At 36.7% G+C, this 24,476-nt stretch overlaps 1 protein-coding gene across 3 annotated transcripts in view; it reads left to right on the forward strand.

The window, feature by feature from the left end:
- The window catches only part of SYNPO2 (synaptopodin 2), a 172,158-nt gene extending 156,219 nt beyond the window's left edge, over positions 1-15,939 (forward strand). For 2 of the 3 annotated variants that reach the window (XM_060654291.3, XM_060654292.3), the window contains exon 5: positions 12,313-15,939. In XM_060654291.3, the coding sequence (XP_060510274.3) occupies positions 12,313-12,849 (537 nt within the window). In that variant the 3' untranslated portion in view covers positions 12,850-15,939. The remainder of the gene's footprint in view (positions 1-12,312) is intronic. The other variant, XM_060654293.3, reaches the window with a different exon arrangement.
- Positions 15,940-24,476: the final 8,537 nt, after the last annotated feature.

The raw sequence follows: 24,476 nt of genomic DNA on the forward strand, positions 1-24,476 counted from the left end.
ACAGAAAGCAGTCTTTTATAAAGAAGAACCATTTAGTATTTATTTTCTTTGCTGTCACTATTCAACCTCTGTTTTGTTGTCCTTTTGTTGTTTAAATTTCTATGATATTCTACCTAGCACGGTCAACCATGGTCAATGTCAAAATCCTGTCTTATGAATGGTGCATAAATGTTTAATTATCAGTGTATCGAAGTCACATGTAGGCTTCATTTTGTGCAAAAAAAAAAAAAAAAGTACTGATCTAGACTGAACTGCATTTAGCAACTAGTTGCAAAATTGAAGTTGCATTTCACCTGGAAATAACTGACCCACAGTAACAAATTGTAGAAGATTGTCCCTCCTGCCCCCGCCTCCTTTAAGCCCTTTAAGTGAAGAATCTGGAGATGACTTACCTCCTAGCTAAAACACACACAAAAGCTCCATCTTAGGTCATACCCTTGTGTGACTCCTGATGGTCAACAATTGTTGGTCTACTAATCATATTTTAAAAGGAACTTACCTGCATTAGAATTACCATTTCCAAAATAGGCCAAGGTTAAGAACAAGGATAGAGCTGAAAAGTCTGAACACTACTATCAGAAAGGGTGTCATAATACTTAAGAACTAGATCAAAACAAATTTGAGCAGAAATTTTTGACAGGTGTAACTTAGGAATCTTTTTACAAATAGATAAGCTCTAGACACTTCTTTTTACATCCTTTACCCAGTGTTTTTTTTTTTTATTTTTTTGTTTGTTTTAATGGAGAGTTGTTTAAGAATTTCAAACATACATATTATAAAAGAGCCTCTTCTCTCAATCTCAAATGTGTACTTACAAGGACCTATTTTGAAGAAATGTTCTTGGGAGACGTCTGGTAAAAGATATCTCCACATTCTTCATTTGTATTTGAAAAGTATACCATCCTGACCATCATTGTATACTCCACTTTAATCTCTTTTTCCCTCTTTGTGGCCTTTTATCTATTTCAGAAAAACAATCATTCATCTGAAAACCCCACTTACTTTATGACATTCCTGTCTCTTTAAAATGAACTGACATACATGAAATTACTGCGTAAATCCCTCAGACAAGAAAGATATCATGAAATAAAACTTACCACTTGGACCAGAGAGATGTGGTAAGGCAATTAAGCAAAATTTTTCCTATTCTGTGCTTAAGGAAATAAGTTGTTGGTGATTTCCTGGATGAAGAGTTGTATTTTTTTATGCCTAATTTTAAACATCACTCTGGGGCCATGTTTTTGATGAAGGAAACATAAATATGATTTGGCAGTAAATCTTAAATTTCCCAAGAACAGTAGTTTAAACATTTTCCCCAGGGACCAGGAAATGAATCAAAGGATCTATTGCATAAGCTTAGAAACGTAATGGACAGAAAAACAGAGACAAAGATCAAGTAAGTCATTTTTCTCATACTGTATTTTCCACATCCTTGGGAAATAATGTTGTCACATGTTGCATAGTTGTTGATGTGTCTTTGTCATTACCATTAACCAGCTTTAGTTTGCCAGTTTTTTTAATGCAATTAGGAGTTGTGATTGAAGGATAGCTTAAACACATGCCAGGAAGAAATCTGGAGAATGTTGTCAGGCAAAGGGCTCAGTCAAGGTTGTTAATGGTATGCATACATTTCTTAAAAATTCTTATTCCTAAAATCTTTATTGGTAAAATTTTTCTCTGAGAAAGTCAAAACCATTCTACTTAGAAATGAGTTTGCTTAAGGAGTATTAGCTCTGCATTAAATAGCAAGTAGATAAGCTATAAAATATATTTAAAAATCATCTCTCTTATCCACACTTTTTTCCTATAGGCAAATGCACATTCATGGTGACTTTTCTTTTTGTGAATGAGGGAGGGAGGCAACAGCGGCCTGGATTTGTTTTAGGAAAAGTATCTAGGGTATTATGTGCAGCTAAAGCTATATTCAGACACTTAAACACATTTTAAATAGGCTTTCCAGTGTAAGTATTAATTTTATACTAAAATAATGACTCTCCTTTATTAAGTGCTTACTATATGCCAGACACTGACAGTTTTCTTTACAAAAACCTTCCACAAAGTCAACAATTAATCTATTTTGTACAGGATCAACATCCTTTGTTTATTGTGGAAAAAAAACCCTTTTTTTTCCTCTATAGAAACATGAAATGTGAACTTTTAATATGTTATTCAGACTTTTACTGTTCAAATCTTCTGTGAAGAGAAAGCCTCTGTTCAGAAAATATTTTGAAATGTGTTTAAAAGATTTTATTTTTACGTTCAAGCCAATTAAAGTAGACTTTTATGAAAAACATATTTAAGGCTTTTCCCCAAGAAATACAAAAAATCAAAATGTCAATTCCAGCTCTGTAAATAGAATACAGTCTATATTAGTAGGATTATTTTCATAGGCTATAATTTCTAGAATGGCATGCTTCTTTTCTGAGGATAAAGGAGAGCAAGGGGGTAAAACATTGTGGTGTAGTTCATTTCTTTTCACTAGTAGATTTAATGCCTTAAAATTATTTTGATAAAATTTTATTACCTATTACTTTAATTTTTAAATTTCCCTATACAGACACATAACAGCTATGTGACCTAGGGTAACTAATTTTTATGCCTCAGTTTCCTCATTTGCAAGATGGAAATTATAGGGTTGTTGAGAGGGTTAAATGAGTTAATAGAAAAAATTGCCTAGCAGTGTGATTAGTACATAGTAGAAACTCTATGCGTTTCAGTTATTGCGATCATGGCTTCTAAGATGGAAGGGACCACAGAAGTGTATGTACAAATTCCTCCTTAACATCGGTCTTCATGACCTGAAGTTGCGTGTGGTTATTTTTATTCTTTTATGACAGAGGGTTAAGAACGATCAAGAAGTCTGTATTTTGGCCCACCCAGAGCTAGCAGAGGGGTGAGGTCAGTGCGTGTTTCTGGTCAGCTCTGCTGCCTGCGTTCTGGCTTCTGGCGGGAGGGAAGCAGTGGCTGGCACAGCAGTATCTGAGGCGTGTAGTGTTAATGCCACTTCAAAGGCAAGGCTCCCTCCTATTTTTATCCTGGGTCGGCAGTCTGCCTATGCAGTTGCCTCTTGAACAAAAGGTTCTGCCAGGTCTCTGACACCTTTTAAGACCTCACAGGCTCTTCTCACAATAACAAGAATAATCACCATTTGTTGTGCCAGGTGGCATTTGATTTCTAAACGAAATCTCTCCCCTACCCATAATCTTGAGACCATAGCCAGAATTATTACCATTTTACAACCAAGGAAAGTACTACGGCTGGAGAGGTTGAAGCCTACGTAGGTCACAAGAGGCAAAGGCCGGACTCCCAGGTCACTGTGACATCCAAATACACATTCTTTCCACTATATCATGCTTGCTTCCATTGTCATTTATAGCCCTTACCCATTCTCACAAAGGAATTTCCTTCAAACACAAAATAAACTTTTAAAAAGTGTATTGTTTTAGAACCCAGATTTAATCTAAAAGTTAATCTGAAATTAATCAAGATAAATAGTGGCAGAGCCAAGATGAGAAGCACTAGAGACAAGACGGTATCTCTTTTTTTGATGTCTATTTTATTTATGGAACTATCTAAGCAATGTATTTCTATTCAATAATATGACTTATTAGTCTTGATTCTTTGCACTATTCTTTTTTTTTAATGTTTGTTTATTTATTTTGAGAGAGAAAGCCTATACCAGTGGGGTGAGGGGCAGAGAGAGAGAGGCAGGGAGAGAATCCCAAGCACTCTCCATGCTGTTACTGCAGAGCCCAATGTGGGGCTCAAACTCAAGAACTGTGAGATCATGACCTGAGCCGAAATCAAGAGTCAGCTGCTTAACCAACTGAGCCACTCAGGTGCCCCTCCACTATTCTATTTTTTTTTTTTTTTTTTTTAGTGTTTTATTTATTTTTTGAGAGAGAGAGAAAGCAAGCAGGGGAGGGGCAGAGAGAGAGAGAGGGACAGAGGATCCAAAGTGGACTCTGAGCTAACGGCAGCAAGCCCAATGCAGGGCTCGAACTCATGAACCATGACCTGAGCCAAAGTCAGAAGCTAAATAGTGCCCCAACCCCTGCAATATTCTTGATGAGAAACATAATGCTGCCTATTTTTGTCTAAAGATACAGGCACTCTCCTCCATTTTTTAGATAAGAGAATGCTACAACAGAATTTCCAAAAACTCCACTGGTGAAGAAAATTTAAGATCCTCTTTAGAAAAGCAGGTTTCAGGGAATATGAGTTACAGACTATTTAATTAAGAGAGTAGAAGAAAAATGACCTTAATATTCTCCTTATCCCTTGATGTCGAGGTTGACTATTTGTAAATCATCTCAAAGGAGCATTTATCCTACATTTAAAGATCTCTAGATATAGGAATTCTACATCTTTATGGAAAAATATCTCTCCTGTTAACCTGCTTCCCTATCAGGAAAGTTAATCCAAGACTCCTGAAAGCTAGACGTGCCCCTGAGAGATTAGTTAGTAGAAAGTGCCGTTTTCTACACCTGCTTGCAGTCTCATGATAAATGGTAAATCAACTTTAAGCTTTCTCTTCTACAATTCTAACTAATCCCAATGTCCATTATCTTTTTCTTCTTAGGTCTTACCTTTTAAATCCTGTAAATGTATTTTACACTCTCTTTGGGATTCATGCATAAAATTCTATGACTTTCCTCATCTGGGGAGTCAGAACAGCTTAAAACCCCTCACATTTGCACTGACCTAAATGCAAATGATTTTACTTGCATGTTAAAATCTTCTACCTGTTTGGAAAAATCAATGTTTGTAAATATTGATCAATCCTATTTGTTTTGACAAACACGGCTTGGTGTGCATATTGGTGTGTGTGTAGTGAGGGTGGTGGGGATGAGTCTATGTGTGTGAGTCCATCACCACATGTAACTGATGTGAAAGGGCTACATCTTGGGCATGACCTAGAATTTTTGTGAAACTAACCAAGTTTCTTGGATTTAGCAGTCTGATACAGAAACTTCATTCGTTCAACAAATACTTACTAAACATCTACTTGCCAGGCACTGTTTTAGGTCTAGGGATGTCTAAATGAATAAAACAGAATAAAACAATAGCTCTTACATTCTAGTGGGAGGAAGCACATACACAAAATGATTAAATAAAGCATTTATTATGTTAAATAAGCATAAGTCAAAAGGGAGAAATAAAACAGGGAAGGGGGTAGGGAATTTTGAAAGAGAGAGACAGACAGGCAGACAGACAATAGCCAAACAGTGATCCAATGATATTTGAGTAAGGCCTGAAGGAAATGAAACAGAAGTCATACTGATGTCTGAAGTACTATGTTCCAGGCTGTGTACCAAGCAAATGTAAAGGTCCTGAGCCAGGAGTGTGTTTGGTGTGTTAAAAAAAAATAGCAGAGGCCCATGTGGCTAGATCCAAGTGAGAGGGAGAGAGCAGGAGGAGATGAAATCAGAGACGTGAGGAGGGGTGGGGCCAGCAGACTTTACAGGGTCTTGTGGGTCAAGGAGAGGACTTTGATTTTCCTTTTTGAAATGAGAAGCCATGAGAGGATTTTAAACAGAGGACTAAGTGACATAATCTGGCTTAGGTTTTAACAGGATAATTTTGGCTGGAACCAGGGAAACCAATTAGGAAACCATAGCAACAATCCAGGCAAGATTATGATGCTTCAGCCTAGGATGGTGCCACTGGAGGCATGAGAAATGGTTGCAGACTGGATGTATTTTAAAGTCAGCACTGACAGATCAGGTGTGGAGTGTAAGAGAAGAGGGAAATGTCAATAATGACTTCCAAGATTTTGACGTTCACGAATGGGAAGCTGGAGAATTCCTGGTGCTTTCTTCCATTCATGTGCCTCTTGATAGTCCTCAGCTTTTTAGAAATTCTTATGAATGATTGTAATTTAAAAAATTTGTTTAATGTTTTCTTATTTTTGAGAGAGAGAGAGAGAGAGAGAGAGAGAGAGAGAGAGAGAGAGAATGATCGGGGAGTGGGGGGAGAGGGAGAGAGAGAGGGAGACACAGAATCCAAAGCAGGCTCCAGGCTCTGAGCTGTCAGCACAGAGCCCGATGCAGGGCTCAAACTCACAAGCTGTGAGATCATGACCTGAGCTTTAGTTGGTCGCTTAACCAAGCAGGGAGGGGCAGTGAGAAAGGGGAGACACAGAATCTGAAGCAGAGAAATTCTTACGAATGATTTAAAAGGCAAATGAACTGTCATTTATTTCTGTTTGCCTCTGTTGGCGTTTGCTTATGATAAAGGATATGTTTGTGATGAATATTTACTGATCATGTGTTTAAGAAAGTTGTTGAAGGAGTTGAAATAACATTTGTCAGTTGGAGACACTTTCGCTATGAATATTTAAGCAGGAATTCAGTCAAGAGAATTTTTTGGCTTTCAGGGTTTATAGTATGAAATAATTTGAACTTCAAAATATATCATATTAAACTTCTTTGGCTTCTAGGGCAAAATAATTCAGTTGCATTGGTTTGGAATTCACTTCATTGTCCTAAGTAAACCTCAGACTACACTTCTTTTTTATTTATTTAAAAAAAATTTCATGTTTATTTATTTTTGAGAGAGAGACAGAGTGGGAGCAGAGAGGAGAAGGGGCAGAGAGAGAGACACACAGAATCCAAAGCAGGCTCCAGCACAGAGCCTGATGTAGGGCTTGAACCCAAGAACTGTGAGATCATGACCTGAGCTGAAGTTGGACACTTAACCAAAACTGAGCCACCCAGACACCCCTATATTTCTCTTTTAAATGTTAAATGTTTCCTGCCAGTTAAATTGATCACTAGACAGTTTGATAAGGAAGCTAACTAAACTGCTTCATTAACTGCTTTATGTGGATAAATCAACATTTAATTGACATGAGGAGTTGGTTATGTTACACTAAGAACGGCCCTCAGCAACTCTGAGCTTTGTAGGTGACTTGAGTGTAGAGCCCCTTGTGTGTCTCACTTTCACATAAAGGGAATGTGTCTAAGTGTGATGTATTCCCTGTATCCTGGCACTTGCTTGTTCTTGTGACAAATGGAAGATGGCAGCATTAATTCATCCAAACCCAATCACAATTTAAATAATTCTTTCCAAAATTTCTAAGATTTCATTTCATTTAGCTTGCTTGGATTTGCATTTTTATAAAAAAAGAAGTTTTCTCAAAACAATTTCATTGCAAGTATAGTCTAACATTTGATTAAGATCTCTGGAATGAAACTATGTGTGTCCAACTTCCCCACTCCAACATGTACTAGCTTTCTACCCTTGGGGAAGTTACTTACCTTCTTTAAGTCTCACTGTCCTTGTCCTTGTCCCTGAAACTAGGGATAATAATAGCTCCTACTTCATGGGGTTGTTTTGAGGATTCTATGAAATACTCTATGTAAGCCAGTTAGTAGACACCTATTGACACAGAGTGTGAGCTGTTAATATTGGCTACCATTAAAGGCAGAGGTAGGAAAATGCCTCCTTTGTGTTTAGCCTTTGGTGGGAATATATATATATAATTCTTGAATTCAGTGGGTATCTGCAGTTTTTGCTGCATGCATTATATTGGACTGGCTAAAGATTAGCATGTTCTTTCATGTGTTGAACACTTAAAGGACCTACTACTCTAAATAAACACAGTTTGAATGTTCTACATGCAATGTCCACGGTGCCATCTGCCAGATGACAAGGCCCCTCAGTCAGTTTGAATGATGTCTTCATTGGTTTGCCTTTGGTGTTTGTGTTTATGTATCTAAATCTACTTAAGAAGATAAAGATATTATATCTGAATTCACCTTACCTAACGGGAGGAAGAAGGATGCAAAACACTTGAGAGAATGACCACCATAGATGTTATTTCTCCTTAGTTTGAAAATGAGGGATGGCTACAGGATAGTGAAGGAGTCCAAAGAGGGTGGAAGCAACTGGAAATATGTGAAGAAAAGACTGTATAGGAGTAGAAGCAGATGTATTTTACGCTTTTAAGATCACTGGGGTAAAGTTATGGGAGGCAAAATTTGGTTCACTATAAGGAGGAAGTTCTCAACAGTTAAAGCCTAAGGATTGACCAAGATGCCATGAAAACAAGTAAGTCCCCTGCTCCAGAGCAAGGTCTGAGAGAGGTATAAGGTTTCAACTCATAAGACTATTTGAATTTCTTGGAATTAATTAGAAAAATTTTTTCATTCTATTTTTAGCCTAAATTTCATTTTTAAAAGAAAATGAGAGAAGGACTTTTGTGGTCTATTGAAAATGATAATGTGATATAATAGGATATTAAAGCAAAAGTTCCCCCAAGGCCCTCATATACAGAGATGCTGCACTCTAAAGTCTGATTTGAGACTAAACTATAAACTCTACAAAGAACACGACAGGAAGCCACTCCCACAGTTCTGGAACCACCCAGTCAGGTCTAGGTTATTATAAGGGATCAGAGTATGGCAAGGAGAGAAGATTTCATGAGGAAGACTTCTGGCTGCCATAAACCACAGGGTGTATGTTTGGAGTAGGTGGAGGTGAAGGGGTCTCCACCCCTTTGAGAGAAGAATTTCATAGTGGCTTCTTACAGAGTTGAGATGAGATACCTTTATGAGGACAGACAGGAGGACAGAGTGTATTGGGGTCTGACACCCTCCCAAGAAATCTGGAAAGTGAGGGATGAACTGAAAATTTGTTTTGGCAAAGAACCAGGAAATCTGCTGCTATACCTCCAAAGGCAAATGATGTGTGCTCCCCCATGGACCACAGCAGGCCAGGAGTGAAGGAAAGCTGGATAGGGTTGTCTTGGGTCCTCTTCAAATGGACCCTTGTAGCGTCAGCTTCCTAGGGGATGCAGAATGAGTCACAAGTTATCAGCCAACATAGGGATGAGTTGGCATGAATTGAGGACTACAAGCAAAATGTCCCCACTGATAAGAATCTTCAAAGATCCCATGAAAGTTTCCTCATCTGGACCTACCTGGCTCTGAGAGTGGAAAGCCAGGTCATGATGTTATCAAATCAAGTAAAATTTCTCTTCTGCTCTTTTTCTCTTCTCCATCCTTGTACTCTAAGCCCAGGGAGCAAGAAGTCCCAGTTAGTAAGCTGGGGGAGGAGAGGGAAAAAAGCATGGAGAAGCCAACCACAAAGCCTTCCCTGAAGGAAGGAGGTCTTTCTGAAACAGGAAGAGATTTAACTCGAAATTGAGATTGGAGTTTGTTACTGCAAGGGATGGAATATTCTATTTTGAAATAAACTAGTTTGGGTAACCTAACGCGACCACAAGACTATTCCTAAAAGAAAGCAGAACGCCACAGTGCCTGCTAAATTTTCACCTAGTGACAGTGGAAAAACGTCTTTAATTAAAAAAAAAAGGGGGGGGGGTGGCAGGAGACAAAAACAAAGAAGCCGTTTGGTGATACAGCAGACATAATGCTCATGGAACATATTAGGTACTGTTAAGTGCTTGCATATCAAAAATTTTAAGTTCTTCAGATAATAATACAACCCATGGTGGAAACAACAACCAAAGATCTAACCCATGTTATGCTAGGATTCTACCATCAGACATTCAAACTCCAGAATAGAAGAAACACCTCTGTTATTTTCAGGTCCCTTTGGCCATTTCTGGCTCAGGGTATATCATATGGCTTCCTTTAGCCAGGCAAGCAGAGAACAGCATGAGCCTTGGGACAGAGAGCAGGAGGAAATTGTACCAAGGAACAAGATGTGAAAATTGCTTTGGGGAAATATGTTAAAATTAGGGGTTTGCATGCAGGCAGGGACCAGAGGACTGCAATATTTTAGGCACAAAGAGAAACAACAATGTACCTAAAGAACTATTTATGCCACCTCTGTGTCTCTGTGACAATTTGTGAGTTATGTGCTATTGTTGGCTTAAAGGACTATGAAGGCATGTTTGTCAGTCTGAGGAATATGTAGAAAAGCAATAGTCATTTTTCTCATTGAGGTAATTGTACTCTTCCTTCAGGACCTTCACTATATTTGGCATATGTGTCTTCTACAGGAGATTTTTTTTTTTTTTTAATTTCAACGCTACTTAAAATTTTTCCTCAGAAAGCCTTGACTTAACTCTTTCAGTATCATACCTCAGAGTTCTACTTTTTGCTCACATGTTCAACTGATGAACATTTATGCCTTAGCTGAAAAAAAAATCTCTGATCTCTTTGTTATTAGAATATCATTCAACAATGTTTTTGAACTGATTTCTGTTAAGTTTCCATTCTTCTGAAGATCTTCAAGGTAAGAAGGTGAGAGAAAAAATGGACAATAAAATTTTCACTTTTATCCAGTGTTTTGGATGTCCTATCACTGAAATGTATGTGTCCATTTGTACATAATTATTCCACATATATTGATAATTATTTCCTTTTGTACTCATTAGCCAGTGATGTTGGTCACCTATATGTATATTCAGGATCACCTCCTATATTTCTATAGAGTCTTAGATCCCTTTATTAACATCCTTTCAAGTCTCTATTGTTTTAAAGACCTGACTAAAACAGGTCCATGAGGTGTTATATCTGATCAAAGATCACAAAAAGCAGGTATCACTGGAATTTGAAAACTTCACAGACTCTATAGACCAACGTGTTCTCTTTCTTCCATTAGTAAGGACAAAAGGGAGACATAGACATATACCATGGGAGACCAGAGCTAAATATTTCTTTATCATATTGAATGGTAATACTTCTCACAGTTTAGAAAATTCTCTATTGATCCTGTCAAGATAGGTAAAGAGTCTCTTCTCTAAAGTGACCTTCCATGATTGACTACCTTGCCACGGCAAAGCTAAAAACAGTACTTTGTTGTATGTTTCCTGAGGGCAAGGACTCCATTTAAATCATCCTGGTATTTCCAGACTCATAGATGAATGTGCCTGGAAAATATTAGGTGTTCAACAAAATTTTTGTTAAATGAATGAAACCAATGCATAAATAATGTGAAATGAAAATCGAATCCAAGATGGTGACTAAAAAATGGCTTTGTTCCCCCTCCCTGATTATATACTCCAGAGAACTATTATTAGATCTAGATTAGGATAAAGAGATTAATGAAAACAAGTTTTTGTTAGGATTCAACCATTATTACTGAAATTTTAATGGTAAAAAAGAGAGAGGCCAGATTCATTATATTAACCTCCTTATTCTTGATATGCAAGCCAAGAATGAACCATCTACCTTCTTTGTGTGTCTAATGGGGAAAAAAAAGCAAACCATTTGAATCTAAGACAGTTTGTCAAATCCAGATGTTGGTGTTCACTTAAAATTTAAGAACTGGTTAAGAAAGAAAAGCTGTTGAAGCCATTTATGAAATCTGGATGCATTTTTAAGCGTGGCAATGCTTTTTGTTACAGAAACACACAATGTTATATAATACTTTCAACGTTGACTCATTTCCCGTAGGTGTACATTTGCCACTTTTTGCCAGAAGTTTGTCTAAGAGGTTTCATGCAGAAGGAAATGTGTGAGGAAGTCAAGTAGATAACTAGTCTTCAGGGTTCCTAGAAATACAGAAGAGGCAAAAGAAGAGAGAATACAAGAGTTTCCTATAAATTATATTTCTTCATACTGACAAACCAAATATTTAACATACACAAGGGGATGTTGCAGGGACACAAACTCTCAAAGAAATAAGGAATATAATATGCATAAAAGGAAGCAAAATGCAAATGAAACAAGTGGCAAGAATGTTTCTTTGAGATATGGGCAATCTCCCATGCATAGGTAATAAAGATACACATAATCTTCAGCACTGTATAAATAGATTTTGAAAAGAAAAAGACCATCCACTCCATTAGATCAGCAATGTTAAATACAACTAAGTAGCTCTTGGGATTTTGTTTTTGTTTTTGTTTTTCCTGTATTTGGTGGACCAAAGTAAGATAACAGATTGAAAGTCACTTGGGAAAAGTAAAATGCCCAGTAGTTCATGGCCTGTTTCTGGGGTAGTCAATATGTTTTGTTTATTTTGTACCAGGAAAACAGGACCTGAATAAGGGTGGGCTGTGTGTGTTGATATGAATATGTTGAGGGCAGATAAGTAAGGGTGGCTCCCAGTAATAACAGAGTCCATGTGGTGGTGGTTGTGCCTAAGAGAGATGGTAGTGATTGGAGCTATGAGTTTAGAGATGGAGAGCAACAATGAAGTCCTAAGTGAAGACCAAGTCCCAGACCAGAGATAATAATACACCAGACAGAAGCAGCCTGTCTTGGCTTTAGGACTAAGCATTTTGGAGATTTGATTTTTACAGGCTCAATGATGTTCCCAAGATTACTTTGGAATAATAGTCAATCAGTACAAACAAAAATGAATGAGACATACTAACATTTTCATTGTTTCTAGGAGATTGGACACTCCCTTTCTCTTCCTGGAAGACCAGTCCCACCCACCATCTCCACAACATCTCCTTGGATATACCAGCCTGCTTATAGCTACTCTAGCAAACCAACTGATGGGCTAGAGAAAGCAAACAAGAGACTAACTCCTTGGGAAGCAGCAGCAAAGTCTCCTCTTGGTCTAGTGGATGATGCCTTTAAGCCCAGAAACATCCAAGAATCCATTGTGGCAAATGTTGTCTCAGCAGCTCGGAGGAAGGTGCTTCCAGGGCCATCAGATGATTGGAATAAGAGACTGTCCTGTGTTCCTCAAGCCCAGAAGGCCAGTATGGGCTCATTCGCAAGGCAAGAGTATAATGTTGCATCCTTACCTGATAATAATATGCCCACCAACTCCCAATATGGTTCACAGGTCTCATATGCATATTATAGGCAGCCTTCCAGAAATGATTCTGAAATAATGTCCATGGAAACTAGGTCAGATTACTGTCTTTCAATAGCTGATTACAACTACAACCCACACCCAAGGGGATGGAGACGCTAAACATGAAGCTTAGAAGAACTATCATGTGTCATCTGTAATAGTAGTTTTTAAATGTTCCTTTGTAGGACTTTTCACTTTTCCAGTAGATTTAGATGCACTTTTGGTCTTGGCTTGTTCTCAGAAGTCATTTTTTTGAGTTTGTGTGTCTGTGTGTGTGTGTCTGTGTGTGTGTGTGTGTGTGTGTGTGTGTATGCACATGTGAGTGATCTATTCCTTGCACATGTGAGTCTGCTCATGATAGAGAATTTCTTAGAGGAAAAAGTTAATTTTCTGCCTTGATGTGCTGGCAGGTATATCTAATTCATAATCTTTATTATCTTTATTCCATTTATTCCATTAATATGGGGTAGTCTAAGCAACTAAACACTGCTCAATGAAAGCGAAATTGTGTATATTTCCCTATGTGTCTTAGACCGGGAAGGAATTAATGAAATATGATGTACTAATTGTCATTAGCAGTAATAGCAAGGAATATAATGTTGGAGAAGTTTTCAATGAGAGCATGCCATTGAATGATAATTATTTTTAAAAAGGATTTCCTTGATGTTATTTTCAGAAGTTCTCTGAAACATTTTCAAAAATCCAATGAAACTGGATTTTTTTTTAGATTTGAAATATGGGTGTTCTCAGAAAGAAAGAAATATTTAAGAGTAAGATAACTATACAACTCAGAAGGACTTTTGAGGCAAATTGTGTAATGTATGGGGAATAGAAAGACTTGAGTAGAGAATTTATTTTTAATCTATTTAAAGCCAGCAGCCCAAGACCAGAATAGACTCTGGGTTCAGGTATCCTCATTTGTCAGATGGAAGATCAGATTATTTAATCTCTTATATCTTTCACAGACCTGATATTCTGGGATTCTCTCATTGGTAGAATGGCCTTTGGTGCATTATTCAGTTTTGATGTTCATTATATAAATATAGGATTAATTTAGGAGTGGGTTAGCTCATCAGTGTCACTACATGTATAATTAAAGGTCCAAAAGGAATTGTTGGGAGACTGGTTTTGTGCTACGTGTTACATGGAGTGAGGGTTGATGTGAAGAAAAAAACTATTAATGGATTTAAGGAAGTGGTAGATGGATGTGTCTGTTATTATGCAACTGTAGGTCATGACCATTTATTTAGTTAAAGAAAACATGCCGCAGGAGCCTATGCAACAAGTAGTGTTTCTTTAGAAGGCCATCATTAGGATGTTCAAAGGAAGCTGAACAGCTGCTTGGTCAATTTCATGACCCATGCCTTGTTAGCACGACCATGAGACAATCAAACACCTGCTCCTTACTGCCAGATCCACAAAGTATTCGGTACAAGGAAATTCAAAGCATTTGACATCATAAACAAGAATCGAGAGGATTTTAAAATAAAAAAAAACATTTTGAGTATTCAAAACTTTGTTAGATTTTTAAATGTGATTATTTTGCTTTGTTTGACCTTTTAGCTCTTGAACTTATCATTATAATGGTGTCTTTCACAGAATAAAACTTAAAAAAGAAAAAAATTTCCAGTCTATTAAGTGATTCCTTATCTTGGAAATAGAAGATTAAAAGTTTGAAGAAATTATAAGTTCTTTTATTGATGGATCCAACCAGGTACTAATTTGTTTAGTTAAAAAGAAAAGATAAATACTTTCTAACATTATAGTGCTAAATTTTCTTAAATTTATATGCTGTTAATTCTCTCAAACTATAAAATATAATTATAGACTCCTAAGACTTTCTATGGCATCCTACAAAATAATGCCTGGTATATTAGTCAGCAAATTCTCAGGAATCCCCCACGTTAAAGTCTTATTTGCTTCAAACTTAATTATTTTGGCTGAATCATTCTAGATGTCACTGTCTTAATCTAAGGGTCATTTAGCAGAAAACACTGCCTGACAGGATCAGATCCTATATTGTTGCTTTCTTTTATAAATGCTAGAAGTGATTTCCATTACTCCTAAGATTTAATATACTCCAACTCCAGAAACTAATATACATTATATTATTCACTAAAACTTCCACTGGACTCAAAATAAAAAACAGATATTTTAAACTTAAATATTATTATAATAAAACAGCCATTTCCCTTTTTTCATGTGCTAGATCAAAATTATCATTTGTTTGAAGCTATCTGAATTTATTGTAGACATCAAGAGAAAAGCAATACATGGCAGGAAAGTTGTTCAGTCTTCGCTCACAAAGAAATGAACATCTCCTATTCTTATTAGAAATTGATGTTTCAAGAAGTCACACTTTGCAGATAGAATTCTGCAAAGCAAAAGTGCCAATGTCAAATCATCACAAAACGTATTGTGGGTATTTATCTCCAGGTTACTTAAAAAGAAGTAGCTAGATTGCAAGCTGATGTGTGAGACGGGAGACCTGCCATGCTGAGATCTGATTCCTATGAGTAAGAAACCTTGAATCTATATGATAAAAACAGCATTTTTAGAAGAGCTCTTGCTTATAAATATATACCACATTTGTTAAGACAGTTTTCTACTACTAGCAATCACATAGGTAGACAGAGTTCCTGTTTTACCATGGATTAAAAAGCATGCCCTAAAATATTACAGTATGTCAGTCATAGGGACACTAATTTTTCACCTTTTCTCCATCTTGAGTTTAAATACCACATCACTGCATGTGTGTGAAGTGTCTGCTATTAAAATGATTTAGATTTTGTCTAGTATCTTGAATTTGAAAAACGCATGGATTCTAGTCCACTTATTTCTGAATATATCTCTTTTATGTTCTGGCACCATCACTCACATTGGAAGAGGCCACCCTGTTAGGGCTCAAGCATATATATGTACTAATGAATTGAAACTTTGGATAAAATATTGTATCAAATAGGCTTAGCTACTATAATTAGAGAGGAACTGTAGAAATATTCATTTTTTAAGAGAAAGTAGATTTTCACATTTGATTTCTATTCAAAGTAGAAGTATCTACACTGTCCACACTTTTCTATTAAAACTGACTAGGTTCTCCTACTAATTAGATTGATATTTCCAACTGTGTTTATCCCAAAAGACTGTATTTGAAAGCTACATACTGAAAATCAAAATTGTATTAGTAATAAAAAATAACTTGAAAATCAACTTAAAGAGTGTTTTCATTTTTCCTTATAAAATATTATTTGAATTAGTTTTCACCCCAAAGAAATTGGATTTGATATACTCTAACTCCAAACGTTGACATATATTATTATATACATTATATTATTAATTACATTATTATAATTATATTACGTACATTACATTACTAATCTTATCTACTACGTATTTTTAAATTTTAATTTCCATAATATAAGCTTCCAGACACATCAAAAGAATTTTAACATTTTAACTGTTACTTAAAAACTTTAATAAAAAGCTTCCCTTAAGATATGATCAACTTGACATGTAAACTAAGAAGGTTGGGATCCAAACATAAATTAATATTATTCTTTACTAATTCTTTCCACATATTATATTAAAAATTAGTCATAAGCACAAGCACAGCCAATATAATATGACCTGATAACATGTTGGTTGTATTTGTAAAGTTGCTCTGGACTCACTCAGAGAATCTATCATGTTTGTCATTCCAAAAATGGCTCTTCCTATATAATATTAAAACTAATCAGCTGGAATGTGAGCTCTCTGGTCAATTGGTATCATACAGCACAGCTTTTTCATACTTTATTTCTTTTTTTTTCTGGTAAATTCTGAATAGAATGGCTGTTTTTGACATTCTGATTATATATATGTGTGTGTGTGTGTGTGTGTGTGTGTGTGTGTGTGTGTGTATATATATATATATATATATATATATATATATATATATTTAAAGGGCCAGCACAGGTAACATACTTCAAAAATGAGGACTGTTTTAAAGATTAAAATGACCTAAGAGTAGTAACACTATATTGTCTTAAGATACTAATGCCATAGAAAACTCCCCTTTTTTCTGAGGAATTCCTAGTGCTTTGTAGACTATACATTTCACTATACATTTCAAAACATACTTAGAAGTAGGTAATGTTATTTCCACATAGAGCCAATAGACAGCCTGAGGCAAGGAGAAAGAGAACACAAGAGAGCTGCTTCAAAACTAGTCAGTTTCCCCACTCTCTTACTACCAAAACTATTTAGTACAAACCACTCCCCTTTCTTCAGTGGTTCTGGAAAACAAGATTTGTGACTTCTGAAATTTAATCGGGCAGTGTTTTCCACGAAGGGGCATTTCATTATTTACAGCCTTATAAAATGTGACAGTTTATATTTCTGGAAAGGATCTGGCAATCTCTCTATAAAAATCAAGTAATTACGTAAAAGGCACTTAAAGAGGAAATGCCTCCAAAGAATCTCGCTGTGGTATTTTTCTTATTTCTAAAGTTATAGTGAAGATTTGCTATATGGTGACTTCTTTTTCTTTGACATTTCTGTCACCAGTCTTCATGAACTTTCCTCCACTCCCATCTCCCCCCAAGAGGAAAAAGCTTCATTTACCTCTTCAAGGATTTCAAAGTTTATGTTTCTTACTTGAGAGTTTGAAGAAGCTTTATAAAGCATGACGGCATTACCATGAAGATTTGAATATGTGTGAAGTTTGCCCTAAATTACCATATAAATTATAATGGGGTATGTTGTAAGGACCAAGGGCAGGCCATCCCCATGATGGGTCACTTTGGCATGAAGATTATTTTGAGTTAAAAGCCATAAAAACCCAGCAGATTCAGGAAAAGCTCTTTACCTCCCCTTCAACTGCCTAAAAAGAAATTAGACAGAGGACCAGCTCCAGGAAGAGATTGATCACCACAGATAACTACATTATAATATGAACTAGAGGTGGTAAACAAGAAGGAATTTAATAAAATCTGTTAAAACTCTTTTCTATGTCCTAAGTATGTGTTAATACTTATTGACTAAATATTTACTCTTTTTCATCTTCCTGTGAATTTCATTCCTTCCTTTCAAAGTCCCAACCCCCGGACCCCTTCTCCTAAGGTCAGAATGACAGAATACTTCATTTTACCTGTCTTTGGAATTTCATGCCTATGTGGCATGAATCATTTTGATTCTTAGTGCAACTAGAAGGACTTGGAAAGGCAGAGAAAATGTCTTCCTCTCCAACAATGTAGACAGAGGCAAAATCTTATTTAAGCCCAAATCGCCCTTGAAGAACCCTGTCTACATTACTATGAACTTTCAGAGGTAGAGATAGGATTCTCTCTAGCCTTTTCTTCAGCACCATCTTTTCTAGAAAAAAATATTTATTTAGACAAGTGAGCTATAGGTGAATTCTGCAGGGATATTTCTTCACCACAGCATGTATTGGAAGGTAAAAATCCATCCTAAACTAGGGAAGGTACATTGCAGTGTCCCTACTCCCTCTTCTATGGAGCAACCGTTTCAAAGCAGTATAGAAAACCAAAACGGAAGTTAGCAGAAGCTTTGCAGCTCCTGAGGCTAATCTTTGACCTATCAGGACTAACTTCATTTCAAGAGATTGACGTGGTAGTTGTTCCTATTGATCTACATGTTATTCATATCCCAGATTTCTGTCAGACTAGTACATAACACGGAGAAGAATAATATTTTTAAAATAAATAGAGGGGAGAGGATTGCATATTCTCCTATAACTTGGTATTATTTGGGCCTTTATGCCACTTAAATGTCTCTTTGTCCTTGATTTCGGATGATCTCTCTCTGATTTCCATCTACAGTGACTACAGCTCTATTATTAACAATACGAAATGCCTGTAATTTCTTGAAGTTGATAACTACTAGAGGGCTGATAAGAGGAAAAAGAACCCTGGTTTTGTGATAGAACAGCCAAACTTCAATGCTCAGCTAAGCCAATCCCCAGGTCCAACATGAACTTGAAAATAACCAAATAAGATGGCAGAGATTTCATGTCCTGTACTGTTCTCCAGTGGTGGTGTCTGAAAATCATTTCTAATGGAGACTCAACTGGTTCTTCCACAATATGTTTGCATAAGCAAAGTATCTGGGTTTCTCATCTTGCATAAAAAAGAAGACATTAAGAAAGAAATAAAAATTTACTGCCTAAGGTCTAAAATGCTATCATGTAAAAAATGTCCAGAGGTATGAACAAATTCTATATATATTTTGCCTGAGGAAGTTTCAAAAGAATTTGTAATGTTTTTATTTCACTGTTACCCTGCTATAAAAGTATTCTTAAAACAAAGCACATTAAAATTGGTCCATTCCAAGATTAAAAAAAAAAAAAAAAAGAAGGGATATATATGTGGGGTGGGAATTTTAGCCCTAAGTATGAAACAAATATTTTTACCACCACGAAGACATTGATATTTATGGCACAAATATTTCCATAAAACATGTGCATTGCATCCACCTTCAGAAATCTCCCTTTAGGCATTAAATTCCCCTTTTCCCTCAGTTATTGTTATTTGAAGTAATCAGTGATAAAATTAGAGCTTTCATGAAGACATCAGAATTAAAATCAACAGGCAATGCTTGTTCTGATTTTTAATTTCTCTGACAAAGGGAAACATTAAATTTTATCAGTGTGAGCAGCCAGTAAGTTTAATAACATTGAATGATATTTGTGTTCCTGTCTTGGCACAATGAATATACCTAGAATTGGATTTAAAGTGACAGCAATCTCAAAACCCCTCCCCAAGTGGAAAGCATATATAAATAGGCTCACCGCAGTCTAAGGCTTTTAGACTCTTTGCAGTTTAAGAATAAAGGCCTAGAAGGGAGACTGGTATATCCCAATCGGTGGACACTTAGTAATTTCTTAAGAAAGTACTACTTTTGACAGAGGCGCATAAAGCCCTTCTATTGGCAGATCCAGAAACTGCTGTCAAGGGGACATGGATTCATTCATCAATCAATCCGCAATCCTTTATCATTTATCTTTATTTTTTATCATTGTTCCCTACCCAATGTTTGATGTGGGATATATTAGTGAATAAAATGTTTCCAGGGAACTGATAGCTCTAAAGGAGGGTCCAGTGTAAGGAGACCAGAACACTGATAGGATTATACAGAGTATCATGAGAATAGCAAAAATAATCCAACCTTACGTGTGGGAGGATCCTCACAGAAAGCTTTCTGGAAGAACTTATGGCACAGTTATATCTTAAGGCTGAGTAGAAGTAACTGCTAGAGGTGAGTACAGCCAAGAGCAAGATTGTACTCCAGACAGAGGGGGTATACTCCAGGCAGTTCTGTGTTATCCCCAGATGCTAAGGTGAGAATCAGAAAGCAGTGGGTTTTATCTTACAGGGAAGGTTCAACTTTTTTTTTTTTTTTTTTTTTTTTTTTTAAAGGCCAGTTAGTAGCTACTTTAGGTTAGAGAACCATATGTTTTCAACTCAACTCTGCAAAAGCAGCCTGGCCAATATGAAATAAGTGAGCATGCCTTAATAAAATGTTAATTATGCACATTGGAATTGGAATTTCATATAATTTTCACAAGTCATGAAATATTCTTAAAAATTTTTTCAAGTGGTTAAAAATGGAAAAACTATTTGTAATTCACTGTCTGTACAAGAATAGGTGTTAGGCCAAATTTAGCCCTTTGGCCGCGGTTTGCTGATTCCTGCTCTAGGGCAACAATGGGGCACTACTAAAGGACTTTAAACAAGGAGTTGGCATGACCTAGCCTTCTTGGTAGGAAGTTTATTCTGGCAGCACTGAGGAAGATAGATTTGAGAGGGCAGGACAAGAGGAAAGTAGGACACAGAGCTGTCTGGTCTTCCCATGTGAAAAGGCAGGCACGGTCTGCCTGCTAGAACACTGTATAATAAATCGTCAACCCTAGTTTACCCCAAAGTGTCCCTTCCCTCCCCCATTACCACCTGCCCCTCTCTCTGTCACCATGCCTCCTCCTCCCACCCCCATCCCAAGCACACACCGTGGCTACCAGCTGGCCTCCTTCAAATTCTGCTAACAGAGCAGAGAATGGGGAACTTTGTCAAAAGAGTGACTCCCAGAAGCCCACTTCCCTAATTTCTGGGAAGGTGGTGATGGCTGAGTGAGTGCTAGGAAGACCCAACCTTCCTGCAAGCGATCAATATGTGCCACAGATGCAGTCGCAATCTTTGCCAACAGTTATTTTCTTGTTGACAGGAATAATAGTCTTTTTTTTTTTAATTTGCATTTGACAGATGAAGTGATGCCATCTCAGAAAACTGAAATGATTAGCTTCTTTTCCTGTAGCATAATTGAAAACTTTGTGCTTGCTAAATAATCTATATTTCAAAGTATTTAAAATTAAACATGTGACAAAAATGTTTTGGAACGAAAAATTCTTTTCAAGAGATTAAGAACTAAAATCGGAATATCTTAGGGAGGTTTTCAAAATTCACTGTTCAGTGAAAAGGACCTCCAAAACAACCTCCAAAGCTGAAAGAGCCATAGGACTGAAGAAAAAGGCCAACAAATCCAGCTTGACAAGAAATGGTTTAGGAAGGAGACTTATGGACAGAAGTCTGTCTTATGTGGCTGCAAGACTAGTAGATGTCCTTAATCCCAGTAGATCTCAACAACCTCACCTCCCATAGGACCTACTTTTATACCCCTAAAGACTGGGGAGTATGTGCTGGTAGACACCCTGGAAGAAGATGTTCGAGAATAGTTGCTTGTCATGGTCACATCTCCAGAGCACACCAAGGACATTATGCTCCAAGGATGGACTTAAGGGGTATGATTAAACAAAAAGAATGTGTGTGTGTTGAGTGGGGGGAGAGAGGAGAGGACTGTCCTCAAGAAGGCTTCATGTCATCAAGTACTCATCATGGCAGATTTGTCCAATATGGCATCAGTCTGGTTCACACACTCACAGATTATTAAAATTGGAAGGGGACCTAGTGACTGTGTAATGAAATACAGGAAGTATTTAAAAAGCCAAAATAGTGTCAGGTTTTTTTTTTTCCTTCAAAGATGTGTTCTTTCTTCAAAGAACAGATTACAGAGCTTTTTAAACTAGATTTATGATGGCAGTATTATCCTACCATTGGTACAATGCCATTTCCAAACATTAATGTTGCTGTATTATCAATTTCACTTTAAGATCTGAAGACACTTGATGTTTATGGACGAATGTTATGATGTTCCAGACATGGCCCATGTCAACATCCCCTTTTCCTTCCTGTCTTACAGACAGAGGTGATGTCATTGGCAATTGACGGGATAGTTTTATGTGGCACTATATCATTATCTCCATTCTGAAATCCTTCCAGAAGGAAGAAACATAAAGCAAAGAAGAACATAGTAATGGAAGATGTATAATAACATGTACTTCTAAAAGAGCTAAGCAGAAAAAGCCAGAGTTGACTACAATAGCAACTCATTCTAACTAAAGCAGCTATGTAATCTGGAAATTGCCAGCCTATTATATCCACACAAATAGTTCAAGCGCAAGAATGATGTAAAACCTTCCAACAGGATGATATGTGAAAAATTACGACAAACAGAAATTTGTAAGAATTTAATTATTGTTGATTTTCAAAAACAGAAAAAATATCAGAAAGAGTATCATAAAAACCAGACCATTCTGCCACGTAATCTCATCTATTCTGACTTCATCCTATATGTCACTCCAAATGAAACTTCCTGAATATAGCAAGGTGGAGATTTGCATGGGAGACTTAGTTTTGCTAATCCACTTTATAGAAATTATTACAAATCTTAGTTAAATAATTAAGGAAAAACTTAAGTAGAGATTTATTTCATATAATTTACCTGAACTGTTATTCTCATTTACTGCATTTATCCAATCACTCATCAGGAATGTACTATGTACTTTTTAGGTGTTAAGCATTCTATAGTAGTAAGAATGATGATGATGACGATAAGGGTAATGGTAATGACAGCGATGACGGCCACTCTTTATAGGCACTCGCAATGTACCAAACCCTATACTAAACACTTCAACTCTATTGTTTCACTTAATCTTCCTAACTTTTTGCAGTTGGTGCTGTTATTATCTATTTTACATTACCTGTTTTACAGATGAAGAAACTGAGACACAGACACATCAATAACTGTCAGAGTCCCACCAGTAGAAATTGGTGGATCTGGAATTTGAATTGAATTGTTCTACAGTCCATTCTATATATACTCCTCTATATGCACATGATAAAAAAGATGTAGACGGCATGGTGTCTCCATGTTTGGGCAACTGGATAGATAAATTTATAACAAAAGAAACATTCTAAGGCATATAAGGGATCATTATGCTGAAAGGGACCATAGAGATTATCTAGTCCAAACGCTCATTTTATAGAAAGGAACTTTTGTCCAAGCTAGGACAAAATGGCCAATGTCACCCAATGGAGTGTGGAAGTACTTTACTTTTTGTGTTACTCCCCAAGTCTAGGTCCTCATCACCTGTCACCTGAATGATTAAAATAGCATCAGTCCATGTCTCTCTCTGCCTCCAGTTCCATCTTTCTACTATCCTGATTATATTCCTAAAACTCATGTCTCTAATGTTGAAATAAAGTCTTCAAAGTGCTATTCTCTTCCTTCTTCTTGACATCCCAGCTTTGTCTTATCAGGCATCAGTCTACCCTCCCAGCTCCACCTCCCACCACTACTCCAGTTGCTCAACAATCCATTTCCACAATCCTGCCGTTCTTGTTCCTTTCCTTATTTGTTCGAGCATACCCTTACCTTTGTCTAAATACCCTTCTTTCCTATCCTATAAACCTGTTCGTCCCTCAAGAAGCAGCTCAGATATCACTCAAATAAGCATTTCATTCTCCAAATTACCAGTCACTCCCTCCTCTGCATTTCCATAATACTTCACTTACAATCAATGTTAGAGACAATGACTTGCTCACCTTTTAGTCTAACACCTAGTACATTTAAAAATGAGGGACATTGACTGAGGAAAGGCAAGGATAAAAGCAGGAAGACCAACTAGCAAGCTCTCACAGAAGTCCAGGTAAACAGCGGTTAAAGTGGAGTCACTAGAGTTGGAAGAAACACAGATAGATTTTAATTCTATTTGGGAGATAGGCTTACCAGGTGGAAATGTCTTGAATGTGGACGGTAAAAGAAAGGGAGGCATTACAGTTTATGTTTTAAATTTTATGGTTTGAACCGTTGCACGTTAGCATTATGTTTTACTGAGATGAAGAAAACTAAAGTGAAGATTTTAGGAGGGAAAAGTAAAAGTTCCATATTTAGACATATTGAATTGATCGTAAGTATGGACATTTGAAGCTTTACTGTGGAAAACTGTTCTTAAAGTAAAAGAACCACCGGATGACAATAATAATAGCCAAGAGTGATTGGGATTGCTTAACATGTGCCAGACTTTGTTTACATGTTAAGTTATATAATCTCCACAATCACTCTATAAGGAAGTTACTGCTGTGACTGCCGTTTTATAGATAAGGAAAGTAAGGTACAGAATGGTCAAGTTACCTCCCCAAGATCTCGCATTTGTAAGTGGCAGATTAGGATTCAAATCCAGGCAGTCTGACTCCAGAGTCTGGCCTTTTATTCTCTGCATCAAAAAAGCCCTAATGACCCAGTGCCAGGAAATCCTACTTATTTCTAAATAAAACCAACAGGAAGCAAACCCAGCTCTCCACACATTACATGACAGGATTGATTGACAGGATTGGTTTATTTATTTATTTATTTAT

The sequence above is a fragment of the Panthera onca genome, chromosome B1 (genome assembly GCF_046562875.1).
Source record: "Panthera onca isolate mPanOnc1 chromosome B1, mPanOnc1 haplotype 2, whole genome shotgun sequence".
Taxonomy (NCBI): Eukaryota; Metazoa; Chordata; class Mammalia; order Carnivora; family Felidae; genus Panthera; species Panthera onca.